Source organism: Bos mutus, chromosome 16 (assembly GCF_027580195.1).
Source record: "Bos mutus isolate GX-2022 chromosome 16, NWIPB_WYAK_1.1, whole genome shotgun sequence".
NCBI classification, from domain to species: domain Eukaryota; kingdom Metazoa; phylum Chordata; class Mammalia; order Artiodactyla; family Bovidae; genus Bos; species Bos mutus.
In genome coordinates this window covers 4,579,556-4,594,752 of record NC_091632.1, presented here as the reverse complement: position 1 = coordinate 4,594,752, position 15,197 = coordinate 4,579,556, and the positions used below count along the sequence as shown (strand labels likewise).

Below are 15,197 nucleotides of genomic sequence, written 5' to 3'. Positions count from 1 at the left end.
CAGGCAGACTCTTTACTGTCTGAACCATCAGAGCTGCATTTAATTTTCATGGTTTTTAAACATTCACTGCTCCATTCCTCAGTTCCTAGAACAGTATCTGGCAAATAGCAGGCACTCTATGAATATGAATATGGACTTCCCTGCTGGCTCAGATGGTAAAGCATCTGCCTACAATGTGAGAGACCCAGGTTTGATCCCTGGGTCAGGAAGATCCCCTGGAGAAGGAAATGGCAACTCACTCCAGTACTCTTGCCTGGAAAATCCCATGGACGGAGGATCCTGGTAGGCTACAATCCATGGCATCACAAAGAGTTGGACATGACTGTGACTTCACTTTCACTTTTTACTTTATGAATATTTAATGAATAAGTGAATGAACAAACTATACTGTTTATGAGTGAGTATACTACATTTGAAAGCAGTGCTTTATTGATTTACATTTGAATTATCTTCAATTTATTGCTTTTGCAGATAAACTTAGCCTGAACAACAGTTCATACCCTTCCTGTTACATCTTTTTTTCTTTTCTTTTTTTTTTATTTATTTTTTTTTTTCTAATTTTATTTTATTTTTAAACTTTACATAATTGTATTAGTTTTGCCAAATATCAGAATGAATCCACCACAGGTATACATGTGTTCTGGTCCATATATCTTCCTGGCTCCCCTCGTCTGTGTACCTCCATCTACTTTCACGAAAATAGTTTCTGTTTCATGTATGACCAGCAAAGAAATTGCTTTTGATTGGCATGAACAAGAAACCCAGCAAGAATGAGCATATGTGATGAATAGGATTTGCTGGAAATTTCTCTAGTATTACTAAGGTGTGGTTCACCAATGATTCTGATTCTTCTTTCAGACGCAGAGTGGGATAACTCTTTGTTCTCTTTTAAAGGTCCCTTAAAGTGACTTGCTTCTGCCAGCTGCAGCCTTAAGGAGCCAGCATAATTGTTTTGTTCTTCCATTTACAGTATAGGCTTCCTTTGCGTGGGTCCCAGAACAGAGCTGCCCCTGTCAACACAGTATGGGTATGCAATGATAGCAAGAAATAAATCTTGCTTGTAAAGCCCTTGAAATTTAGGGATTGTTTGCTAAGGAAACCAACCTAACTCCTCCCAACTTCCCTGTGGTCCAGGGAAGGCCCACATCAAGTTCTTGCAGCTGCTTCTTTTTTATAAAGGACGTTTTCAATTGAATTGTAAATAACATATAATATTTTATTAGTCTCACATGTGCAACATAGTGATTTAATATTTTACACATGGTGAAATAATCAGGAAGACCAGTTACATCCATCATCATAACGGTTAATATTAATGACCACATTCCCTATATATCTATCTCATCCCCATGACATATTTATCTTACAGATGGACGTTTGTACCTTTTAATTCCCTTCAACTATTTCATCCATCCCCCAACCCCCTCCTCTCTGGCAACAAACTTCTTTGTTCTCTGCATTTTGAGTCTGTTTCTGTTTTGTTTTGTTTGTTAATTTGTCTTGTTTTTTAGATTCTACATATAAATGAAATCATATGGTCTTTGTTTTCCTCTGTCTGACTTACTTCACTTAGTATAACACCCTGCAGATCCACTCATATTGTTGCAATGGAAAATTTTCATTCTTTTCATTCTCTATGTATACATATCATATCTTCTCTATCCATTCATCTATGCATGAACACTTAGATTGATTCTATATCTTGGCTATTGTAAATAATGCTTCAATTTGAACATTGGGGTGCATATAACTTTTTCTAATTAATCTGTTTTTAATTTTATTTGGATAAACACCCAGAAGTAAAATTGCTGAATCATATGGTCATTCTATTTTTAAATTTTCAAGTGACTTTCACACTGTTTTTCATGACAGCACTAATTTACATTCCAACCAACAGTGTACAAGTGTTCCCTTTTCCCCACATCTTTGCCAATGCTTCTTTCTTGTCTTTCTAAAATAGCCATTCTACGTACAGATGGCTAATAAACACATGAAAAGATGCTCAATATCACTCATTATCAGAGAAATGAAAATCAAAACCACAGTGAGGTACCATCTCACGCCAGTCAGAATGGCTGCTGTCCAAAAGTCTACAAACAATAAATGCTGGAAAGAGTGCAGAGAAAAGGGTTAGGGACTCTTACACTGTTGGTGGGAATGCAAACTAGTACAGCCACTGTGGAGAACAGTGTGGAGATTCCTTAAAAGACTGGAAATAGAACAGCCATATGACCCAGCAATCCCACTGCTGGGCATATACATCGAGGAAACCAGAATTGAAATACACACGTTTACCCCAATGTTCATCTCAGCACTGTTTACAATAGGCAGGACATGGAAGCAACATAGATGTCCATCGGCAGACGAATGGATAAGAAAGCTGTGGTACACAGTAGAATATTACTCAGTTATTAAAAAGAACACATTTGAATCAGTTCTAATGAGGCAGATGAAACTAGAGTCTATTATACAGAGTGAAGTAAGTCAGAAATAAAAACACCAATACAGTATATTAACGCATATATATGGAATTTCGAAAGATAGTAATGATGACCCTATATGTGAGACAGCAAAAGAGACACAGATATAAAGAACAGACTTTTGGACTCTGTGGGAGAAGATGAGGGTGGGATGATTTGAGAGAATAGCATTGAAACATGTACGTTATCATACGTGAAATAGATCGCCAGTCCAGGTTCGATGCATGAGACAGGGTGCTCAGGGCTGGTGCACTAGGATGACCATGAGGGATGGGATGGGGAAGGGAGATGGGATGGGGGTTCAGGATGTGGAACACATATACACCTATGGCTGATTCATGTCAGTGTATGGCAAAAACCACTACAATACTGTAAAGTAACTAGCCTCCAATTAAAATAAATTAATTAATTTAAAAAATAAAATAAAACAGCCCTTCTGACAGATGTGTGTGAGGTGGTAGCTCATTGTGGTTTTGATTTGCATTTCCCGGATCATTAGTTATGTTGAGCATATTTTCATGTTGGTCATTTGTATGTCTTTGGAAAGAACATCTACTCAAGTTGTCTACTTTGTTCTGTTTTGTTGAAATTGAGTTTTATGAACAGTTTATATATTTTAGATATAAACCCCTATTCAAATATATCATTTGCAAATATATTTTCACCTTTTCATTTTGTTGGTGGTTTTCTTTGCTATGAAAAGCTTTTTAGCTTGATGTACCCATTTGTTCATTTTTTATTTTGTTTTCCTTGCCTAAGAAGACATATACAAAAAAGTATCGCTAAGACTGATGTCAAAGCGTTATTGCCTATGTTTTTCTAGGAATTTTATGGCTTTTGGTCTTACATTTCAGTCTTTAATCCATTTTGAGCTTATTTTGGTACATAATATAAGAAAATTATATAGATTCTTTCTTTAGCATGTAGCTCTTCAGTTTTCCAACACTGTTTATTAAAGAGACTGTCTTTTCCCCATTGTATATTCTTGCCTCCTTTGTTGTCGATTAATTGATCATATGAACATGGTTTTGTTTCTGCATTCTATTCTGTACCACTGATTCATGGGTCTGTTTTTGTGCCAAAATCATACTATTTTGATTACTGTAATTCTATAGTACAGTTCCAAGTCTGGAAGTATGATATCTCCAGTTGTATTATTCTTTTGCAAGATTTTTTTGGCTATTCTGGGTCTTTTGTAGTTCCATACAAATTTTCAAATAACTTGCTCTAGTCCTATATTTTGTTAAGGATTGCAGTGAGTCTGTAGATTGTTTTGAATAGTATGGACATTTTAAGGATATTGATTCTTCTAATCCATGGGCACAATATACCTTTCCATTTATTTGTGTTGTCTTTCATTTCTTTCCTCAAGCCTTACAGGTTTAGGTTTTTTCATCTCCTTGGGTGAATTTATTCCTAGGCTGCACAGTTTCTAAAGGTATCATGTTGGATTCCTGATTCATTTCTTCCCCCAAGACCAGGCTGGGCACTCTGGGTCCCTTCTGATGACCTGTGCTTCAGATACATAACCTTTGTCAATACAGTAAACATCCTCTTTGGCTGACTTTTCCTGATAGCAATTTTCTCTATCCATGGCTACCTTGCTCCAAAGAATTGTTTGTTTTTAAACAAATGTACTACATGATTCTCTCTCAGATAAACTGGAAGAAGACAAAATGTAATTGTTATTTTGAGATATATCCTTATCGGCCTCAGCACCCTCACCCGGAACAGCTGTTCTTCCAGGGCATTGCCTGCAGCGTCTCTGTAAGCCTTCCTGTTTCCTGCTTCCTTGCTGGGCCTGATTCATTAGGACCATGGAGAAGTCTGCACTGTCAGTCATGGCATTTCTCTCGCACCGTTACAGAGAACAGCTCTTGGTATCAGATGGTCTGTAGCAGCATTAGGAGAACAAGCCTCTGTTACACTTACTTTCCATCTGCACTCAAGTCAGGGTTTACTCTCATGTGTTGGAAAGAATGCTTTGGGTGAACACCTCAGTCTCTTCCTCCAAGGTTGCCTTTACCACAAAAGCCAGAACAATGTTCACCTCAAAAAAATAACAAAAAAGGAATTATCTCATGTTTAAAAATCTAAATCAGTCCTTTGTAAGCTAAATCTGTCCCATGTATAATAAGCCCTGCCTGCAAGATGCTTGGTGTGGATAACTTGGCATGACCGCCAATAACTTTAATCCTTTCTGTGGCATAGTTTTACAAACTGCAAGCAAATTAAAGGAGCTTTTTGACTGGCTTTTGCTTCAAAACAGTTCCAAAATGTAGTTACCTAAAGCAATTACTTATAAACAAGGATTCTTCTGGGAAGTCTTTCTGATATGGTTCAAGCTCAGCTTGTCTCAGTTTGCCTAGCTTAGGTGCCTGTAGTCTGTCGGCGAGTTGACTGGAGACTGGCTAGTTTCCATGGCCTCACATATCTGCTATCAGCTGAGACAAAGAAGGGGCATATATCTTTTTCATCAGCCAGCAAGATAGCCTAGACTTATTCACATGATGGTGGACATAGGATTTCAAGAGCAGCAACAAGGGGAACCCTAATGCACAAAGTGATTTGCAAGGTTCTGCTTATATCATATTTGTTACTTTTGTCCCATTGGCCAAAGCAAATGACAAAGTAGCCCAAACTCAAAGGATGAAGAAAGCTTCTACCTCAAATTGGAGGGATTCTTAAAGATGTAGATACAAGGACAGGAAGCATCTGTGGCCATTTTTTGCCATCTGCCATAAAAGGGCAGTCTCCAACCCAGGCCTCAGGCTTCCTTTTCAAAGCCTCAGGCTTCCTCAGGCTTTCCTTCCTTCCTATCCACTTAGTGTACTCATTCCACTCCCACGGGACCCTTCAGAAGCCTGGGATATGTCCTATACCATCTCTAGCTCCCCAAATCTGCACTAGTGTCTATAGCACAAAGCGCCATTCTGTATGGCTTGGGATAAAAGACTATCATTTTCGTAAACAACTATATAAATGGTTTCCAAATCAGGAACTCAATAGTTAAAGTTTGAGTAGCATACCATTACTATGTGAATTTTTAAGAGCTGCAGCAGTTAGCATATTGAATTCTTTTAATTTCAGTTACTCCTTAACTTCAAGTACTAGCATTTCTATAATGTTGCATAATTTATCCATAGAGAAACATCCTCATGTCTTGTACCTGGCACTTCGTTCTCTGCACTTTTCTTCTTTACAGCTTCCAGATTGCAAGGTATACTAATACTTGTTAACATACACATTGTGGAAAATCTGGAATCACTTTGTTTAATACAGTTATTAGCCACATGTGGTTACTGAGTATTTCAAATATGGCTAGTTCAAATTTAGATGTGCTTTAATTTAAATATATCTATACTTAAATACAGTGTGTATATATATATTTTAAATATATATATACTTATTATACTGCATATATAAGTATATATATACATTATATATACTGCATTTAAGTGTGTGTATATATATATATATATATATACACACATATATATATATATATATATATATACACTTATATATATATATACTGCATTTTTAGGATTTAGTATGAAGAAAAGAATGTTAAATACAATGCTAATAACTTTCACATTGATTACATATCAAAATGACTCTAAATAAAATACATTATTGAAACTAATTTCAAATATTTAATTTTACTTTTTAAATGTAGCTACTGAAATTTATACATTTTGGCTCTCAGAATTTATTCTAGAAATTTACAGAAAAATAAAAGATAATGGGTTATATTAATATCAACCAAATATGTTTGAATATATTTGAGAACAAAAAAACATTCTGAAAGATAAAGAAGTTTATTACATAATAAAAAAGGGTCAGTTATCAAGAAGATACAAATTCTAAACATTTATGCCCCTAATAATAGTACTTTAAAGTATAGGAAGCAAAAACTAAAAGCTAGAGGAAATAATAGACAAACCTACAAAGAGAATTTTGATACCCCTTCTTCCAATCATTGATAGAACAAATAGACTGAAAATCAGCCAGGGTAGAGAAGACTGGAACCATATTAGCAACCAACTTTACCTAATTGACATTTATAGGGAGTACCACTCAGCAGCAAAACACACAGTCTTTACAAGAATACATGGAATATTGAACAAGTGCCACATTCTAAGCCATAAAACATGTATCAATAAAATTGATAAATCCAAGGCAGACTGGTCAGGAAGCAAAAAGAGAGAAGATATGAATTATCAGCATCAGGAATAAGCATCACTATAGATCCTACAGCTAATCAAAGAATAAGAAAGTCACAACTGTAGAAGTTAGTAAGGTAAAAAATACTGTATTTTTTAAATTTATTTATTTTAATTAGAGGCTAATTACGTTACAATATTGTATTGATTTTGCCATACATCAACATGAATCCGCCACGGGTGTACACATGTTCCCAATCCTGAACCCCCTCCCACCTCCCTCCCCATACCATCCCTCTGGGTCATCCCAGTGCACCAGCCCCAAGCATCCTGTATTTTGTGTGAGTGTGGCAAGAACTCTCCTGCACAGTGAAGCATACTGATACTGCAACTTCTTTCCTGAGAATGTATCCAAGAGAAAGCCTCAAGCAATTTCCAATTTGCGTTTTTCTTGCTCCAGTTTTTCAATCTCCAGAGACAATTTATGTAACTCCAGGGCCACCTTTGCTTCCATGGCATTCGGGAGACACTTTAGGAGTTTTTGGCCTTTAAAGACTGCCTCACAAACTTCAGCAGATACCTGAAAGAGGAAACAAAAAGAATGATTTCAGAAAGTTTCCTCATCCTTGTAAAGGGTGAGCTTCTTCAGGAAGTCTTATGACATAAGAAAGACTGGAAAATGAAGAACTACCCCAGGACTGATGATGGGTAGGAAACTCCAGAAAAATATTTTGGATCCTAGAAAAATATTTTCCTGAGAGCTCAGTCTGTGTTTGTTCTCAAATAATAATCAGCATCAGTGCCAAACACAGAGGAAGTATAAGCAGGAAGAAAATCCCCCCCAAAAACAACTAGCACATCAGTTCTGCTGACCAACCAGAAATGGAGCAAAACCACATAATTTATTGGAGGAAATACTAAAGACTAGATATCTGGTCAATAAGACTCTTTTGTTCACACACCTGAGATGACCTACTGTAAGGTGGAAAAAGCCAATAGACACCTCATAAATTCACCCCCCTCAACTGAAATAGACCTTTAAGACATATTATTTCTTTTTCTATTTTATGAACCATCCCATTTCCCTTTAATTAATTTTGAGGTGTCATATGACATAAAATTCATTGGCTGTTACTCACCTTCTCACACTTGGGCACATCCGGACTCCAGAATTTGTTCTCTGAGCAAAGGATGTTCTGGGAACCAACCATCCTATAGCCAGGGTCACACCTGACGGTGACAGTTTCAGGGCTGACATATTGATCCTTCTCCACAGACAGCTTTCCATTTGATATTTCTGGTTTTTGGCATAGAGCTGTAATCAAGACACATTTTCTTAGCATTGTGAATATCTCAGATACAACACATTTTAACACTAATAATAGCATTTAAAAAGGATAAAAATATTGCTGAATTCTACCTTTCTTTTCTATGCTACTGATACACTACTATTACTACTACCAATACTGGCAAGTATTTATGGAGCTCTGGCTGGAATCACCTGTGTGCAAACACAATATGTACATCATTTAAAGTAAGCTTTCAGCAACTCTGTGAGGGAGGCCCTATGGTTATCTCCACCTTAGAGATGAGGCAACTGAGACACAGGGAAGTTAAATGCCTTGCCCCACATCACATAATTGCAGCTGCAAAGCAAAAGTGAGAGCCTAGGGGCTGTTCTGAGCTGTTAACTTCTGCCCTATGGGACCTCTCTTCTTGCCTCAGTTTCATCTTGTGTAAAAAAAAAAAAAAAAAAATAGCGCCAGTAACTCAGCTCCTGGAGTTATTATGAGTGAAATGATTTAAATAACCTTTAGGAACATTTTCCTTATTGTGCCATAATAGCCACTTACCCAATAAGGAGGTCAACCCTATCAGTCAACTCTCCCATGAAAGGTTCTGGCCTCTATAAGAATTTGAGGTGCCATTTATTGGATATGTGGGAATTAAACCACAGTGGACCTCACTCAGGCTCAAGCACATGCTCATGACAACTCTACCTCTGGCTGGGAGGACGCGTTCTCTCAGAGTCACTTCTGAATTACTCCATAGTAGCTCTATCTCTTAGTGCTATTCTGCCTCCAGAGAACCTAGATTACCTTTACACTGAGGAGCCGGTGATGACCACCCGAGAAATCTGCAGGAGATTCTAGCCTCTCCAACTAGAGTATATCCTTCCTGACATTCATACTCAACCACATCAGTTCCCAATATTTCTCTTTGAATATACATAAAGTGTCCATGTTTAACTTCAGGTGGTGGACTACAACCTTCAATGGTGAAAGAGAGAGAAGAGGTTTTTGTTGTTATTGTTGTTTAAACAAAGCAGCACATTAAACAAAGCAGCATTCAACTAAAGTGATCGATTGAAAGACTTTTATCCTTCCCAATAAATTTCATTGCCCATAAGATAATTGGAATTATTCACAAAGAAGAAATGTGGTGGTGGTGGTTTAGTGACTAAGTCGTGTCCAACTCTTGTGACTTCAGGGACTGTAGCCTGCCAGGCTTCTCTGTCCATGGGATTCTCCAGGCAAGAATACTGAGTGGGTTTCCATTTCCTTCTCCAGGGGATCTTCCCAACCCAAGGATCGAACCCGGGTCTCCAGCATTGCAGGCAGATTCTTTACCAACTGAGCTATGAAGGAAGCACCAAAGAAGGACTGTGCTCCTCTATTACTATGTGGCCGGAAATTAAGGAAAGGAGGTATGTATAAGGTTATCTGAGGGAAAGAGAACTGATCCTCACCTTGTATACAACTGTTTTCTTTTTTCAATAAGTTTAAATATTTAGCAAAATATGAGTATAAGCATTTACCATAAAATGTCAGGCAGTACTTAAAGCATTTAACAAATATTAACTCATTTAATTCTCCCAAACAACCCTATGAGGTATGCATTATTATTATTATTTTCATTTCATAGATGAGGAAACACAGAGAAGTACAGTAACTTTCCCAAGGTCACACAAGGGAGGGACTGAGTCAGGGCAGTTCTGCTCCACGCAGACCATGGTCTTGGCAATACACTGCCCTCAGCAGAGAGAATGGGCTACTTGAGGACAGTGGAAGACTTCCAGTAATTAAAGCTTAGAGTCAGTCTTTTTTTTTTTTTTTAAAGTTACTAAAGAAACATTCGTGATCAAGAGACATTGTTCTGTGAAAACTTGTAGGGACTGTGCAAATCCAGAATACCATATCACTTCCGTACCCATCAATCCCAAGAATATTCTGTGGTTTTGCATCTTTTATAGAAGAGAATATTAGAAAATGTTTTCTGAAATTACTTCAATAATGAAATAAGAATTAACCCATACAAAGACATTATATCAAATTTCACATAGCCTTGGAGGATTTAGTTAATAATTTTAAAATATTGGCAAATACACATAATTTTAAGAAACAGATGTTAGGTTTATCAGGACTTGGAAAGCTTTCATAATTTTGTGTCTTCTATAAATAAAAGATTAAAGTTATAGAGTAAACCTGGGTTCAGTGAATTTTCTAGAGCACCTCACAGAAATCAGAGAAATATTTAACTTACCAGATTTATTGTAAAAGGATATAACTCAGGAACAGCCATACGGAAGAGATGCAAAGGGCAAAGTGTGTGAAAGGGGCACAGAGCTTCCATGCCATCTCCAGAAATGCCAGTTTTCCTGCACCTCTACATATTCACCAACCAGAAGCTCTCTAAGTCCCATCTTTTGGGGGTTTTATGGAGGCTTTATCACATAGATACGGCTAATAAAAACATTGGTCATTAGCAATTGATTCAACCTCCAACCCCTGCCTCCTCACCAGAGGCAGAGGGTAAGACTGATAATTCCAACCCTCTAATCATGATTAGCAACCACTGTCCATCTTTGGGCTTACTCATGGTTCAGCAGTCAAGAATCCGCTTGCTATGCAGGAGACACAGGAGATTTGGGTTCAATCCCTGGGTTGGGAAGATCCCCTGGAGGAGAGCATGGCAACCTACTCCAGTATTCCTGCCTGGAGAAACCCAGGTAAAGAGGAGCCTTGCGAGCTATAGTCCAAAGAGTCAAACATGACTGAAGCGACTTGAGCACCCTTCTTTAGTTGGGGTTCTGAAGTTAGTTCATTAGACACCTTTCTCATCATCTTTACTTAGGATATTATCAGAGTTTTGGGAGCTGTGAGCCAGGAACCTTGGACAAAGACCAAATACACATTTTCTGAATGACCAAATGACCAAAAAAATTTTTTTTTCTTTCAAATCACATTATCACATTTGTGAATGCACCTGACCAACTCTGGCACACAACAATATTTGGTTTCTCTGAACTACATTTCTTGTTAGCAATAACAGGTGTATCTATCTATGTCCTAAGCACCGTGTTAAGCACTTCACTTACAACATTTCATTTAATTTTAAAAAACAAAAACATAAAAACCTTACTTGAGTGTCATTGTCATCCTCATTTACAGATGAAGAAACAGACTAATCAATAAAGTATAAATAGAAAGACTAAGCAAATAAATCACACAATGAGTGAAGTACAAGTCTTCAAATCTGTTAAAGACATTCTATTTTTGTCTCACTGGTTTGGCAGTTATGTTGTGGGGTATGTGTGTGTGTATATCTGTGCTGACAGATAGATAAGTAGACAAACAGATCTTTATTCTCCTTTTGCATCTTGAGGGCAGGGAGCACATTTCATAACTCTCCATACCACAGACACTTAGAATGTTCCTCTGAAAGGGGCAGTTCCCAAACAGATATTTGTGAGAAGGTGATGTTACCTATACAGGAAGTCTAGAGCTCAAGTATAACCCTTCCTGAGGCTTACGTGAAATAAATTTTTAGTAACACAATAGACATAAGATTGTTGCACTAAACTCCATGGAGAATATTAAGGGTCACATTGGAGCCTCGTTAAAATAGTGAGGATGGCATATAAATAGTTAAGTCAAAATAGCAGGCAGACTATGGTATTTGTCAAAAGAAAGCAGAAAATATGTATTATAAGAAGAGGAAGAGAAATCCCATGCGTAAATATGCCAGGAAAATGCCTCCTAGGGGCAGGACTTGGTATTGGATAGTTAGCTGCATTGATGAGGCATTTTATATTGAGGGGGAATTATGTTAGCAAGAATGAGAGGGAGCAAATCACATGGGAATATTTATGGTTGGTTAATAGGCTAGTTTGACTAGAGAATCACATAGGGGAGAAGTGTGAGAGGTAGGCTATGAAACTGGGATCAGATTATGACAGGTTTTAAACAATAGGCTGGGTTAAAGGCATAATTCCATAAACAATGGAGGAATTAAGGAAATGAAAAAGAAGGAATTTATTCAAAAGATAAATTAATAGCTCACAGGACTTCTTGACCAATGATATATGGCCTTTCTTTACTGACTTACCCAATGGAAATAGAAATTCAAAGATGAACGTGGAAGGTTGGTAGAATAAATACACCACACACACACACACACACACACACACACACATACACACATATATACACAAAAGAGAATCTATTACTTGCTAAATAAGTTAAAAAATCATCAGGTCCAATTCCTAGCCAAACACTTGAAGAAGTTTATAATTCTATATTGACTTTTTTAGCCTTCTCTCAATTATTTTCATCTTTTTTGCAGAAGAAGCCTCCAAAATAATGATACCACCATATCCTCTTTAGAAATTAAATTAGACAAAAGAAAAATCATATAAGAAAAAGAAAAGGATCTATACATTAAAAGAAACTCAAGAGGCATATGAATCAACTGTGATGTGTAGACCTTACTTGGATTCTAATTTGAATAAATAAAGTTACAAAAACATTTATAAATAAGACAATCAGGAAAATTTGAAACCTAGATACTTGATATTATGTAATCATTACTTAATTTTACATATGATAATGGTTTGTCATAGCTTTTAAGAAAGAATGCCTATCTTTTAGAGATATATGCTAAAATATTCAGAAGTAATATCCAAGATTTCCTTCTAAATAACTTAGACTGGGAAAAATGGATGTGGATATGGTTAAAACAAGAATGGTCATGAGTTGATAATTGTTGGATCTGAGTAATAAGTATTTGAAGCTTTGTACATATTTTAAGTTATCAATAGGAAAAACAGAAATCACATTTTCTGATTTAAAAAATCACCTTTAATGCACAGATTTCATTTATATAAAGCACAACTAAATGCTCTAGTCACATTTCTCCATAGAGTCCTACAGGTATTATCAAATCTTCTCAATGCTGATTAATTTATAAATATTACCAAACTGCAAAAAATTAAACTTTACATATATAAAATGTCATTTACAGAGAGCTTTTTTACATATGACTTAAGATTCTAGTTCATTTTCTCAGAATTAGTGGTAACAGTTACAATTTCAATTTTGCTTAAGAGAAGGTAATAACACGTCAATGGATTAGAAACAAAAATTATCTCTGAGTGTAATAAACTAATTGAAAAATTAAGAAATTACAAGCATTTGTGAGTTCATATTTATGTATCATTATGAAAGTAATGTTATTTGCAGTTTATTCTTTTTTTTAACTGAAATGTAATTGAACTCAACATTATGTTCAATCTAGGTGTACAACACATTTATTTACCTTATAAAATGCATGCATGTTCTATTGCTCAGTCATGTCCAACTCTTTGTCACTCCATGGACTGTAGTTCACTAGGCTCCTCTGTCCATGAGATTTCCCAGGCAAGAATACTGGAGTAGGTTGCCATTTCCTTCTCCAGGGGATATTCCTGACCCAGGGATGCAACCTGCATCTTCTGCACTGCAGGTAGATTCTTAACCATCTGAACCACCAGGGAAGCCCTTTATAAATGCTCACCACGATAATCTAGTTACTATCTGTCATCATACAAGCCTATTACAATACTGTTGACCATGTTCCCCATGCTGTTCATTTCATTCCCACAATTCATTATCTGTTTACTAGAGCAGACCCCCAGGAATTCATACAAAATAACTGTTTCTCTAATAATGATAATAATATAAATATAAAAGTACTAAAAAAACATTCTGAAAATATTTGGGAATTCAGTTGTTCCATTAATAAAATAGAAGTTAATAAACAATTTATTATAACATTGGTAAAGCAATTTGTTAACTGAAATTGACATTAGTAAAACAAGTTATTATACCTCCCACAAAGTAATATAAAACATTTCAATTTGATCATAATTTTAAAATTCCTAATATGGAATGAATATATTTGCAATTGATTGGTTTAACTACCTTCTTGCTATTAATTGAATACTTTTCTAATTGCTTTTCTGGGACCTGAGAATCCGCAACGATTTTACTCACCTTGTAAGCCGTCAGGGCAGAGGAGCACAGTCAGAATCCCAAGGAGGTACAGAACTGGGGACTTTCTCCCTGACACAGGCTTCATGGTAAGTGTTGACAATTGTGACCAACGGAAGCTCAAAGATCACAGGTTGCACCTGAAAATATCTGGAAGGAAGAGAGTGAACTAGCAGCAGCACTCTCCAAATGAATTCAGCTGCACAATAGTCAGCAAAAGCCCAGCGTAAAAAAAAAATACAGGTCAAAACTCTGAACTGAGAGCTTCTTCCTCCTCAGTTAGGAAGAAACTGGGTGGAACAGGGCAGAATTAGGACTTTTGCAATCAACTGAGTCAAAGGGCACTAGAAACCTCAATATTATCATCAAGATCTGATGCCACGAGCAAGTGGGACTTTTGAGAGTATTTAGAACTCTGAGAGTATTTAGAAACCGTAACCCCAGTCTTTGTGTGTGTGTGTGCTAGGACTGGAAATTGCTGTTTTGAAATGTAAATGATTAATTTCTGAGTGACAAGATAAATAGGGATTTTTTTTTAAAAAGCACTTTGGTTCAGAGTGGAAGTCTCCACAACTCTCAAAACAAAACTTGAGTTAGCTCAAGCTGAGCATTAAGTCCAGTGGAGCTTGGATACTAGTGTGAGAGGAAGCCATTTCTGAAAAGCACTAACTATTAGGAAAAGTTGTGACTTTGAGTATTAGTTTGGACTGCCAACAGCAGGATGAAATTTTAAAAAACAGAACCTGTTGGAGAAAGTTGTTTCCTTCCTGAAGTTCTAAAGCCCAGTGGGGAAAGACAAGCATGAAAAGACTCAGGAATATAAATGGGCCTGAAAATACAACTCTTCCAAAGAAAGGCAATGCCAAAAAATGCTCAAACTACCACACAATTGCAGTCATCTCACGCACTAGCAAAGCAATGCTCAAAATTCTCCAAGCCAGGCTTCGACAGTACATGAACTGTGAACTTCCAGATGTTCAAGCTGGATTTAGAAAATGCAGAGGAACCAGAGATCAAATTGCCAACATGTGTTGGATCATCAAAAAAGCAAGAGAGTTCCAGAAAAACATCTACTTCCTCTTTATTGACTATGCCAAAGCCTTTGACTGTGTAGACCACAACAAACTCTGGAACATTCTTAAAGAGCTGGGAATACCAGACCATCTGACCTGCCTCCTGAGAAATATGTTTGCAGGTCAGGAAGCAACAGTTAGAACTGGACATGGAACAACAGACTGGTT

General features: G+C 36.7%; 1 protein-coding gene across 2 annotated transcripts; it reads right to left on the bottom strand.

The window, feature by feature from the left end:
* Nucleotides 1–6,282: 6,282 nt before the first annotated feature.
* On the bottom strand, nucleotides 6,283–14,259 carry LOC106700661 (apolipoprotein R). Of its 2 annotated transcripts, XM_014476971.2 has the most exons (4): nucleotides 13,960–14,252; nucleotides 8,746–8,916; nucleotides 7,786–7,961; nucleotides 6,283–7,226 (listed from the first exon to the last, which is right to left on the bottom strand). In XM_014476971.2, exons 1-4 carry the CDS (start codon nucleotides 14,042–14,044, stop codon nucleotides 7,071–7,073), a joined length of 588 nt encoding a protein of 195 aa, XP_014332457.1. In that variant the 5' UTR covers nucleotides 14,045–14,252; the 3' UTR covers nucleotides 6,283–7,070. The 2 variants fall into 2 exon arrangements, with proteins under 2 accessions (XP_014332457.1, XP_070240720.1); XM_070384619.1 differs by lacking the exon at nucleotides 8,746–8,916 and having other exon boundaries at nucleotides 13,960–14,259.
* Between the last annotated feature and the right edge of the window lie 938 nt (nucleotides 14,260–15,197).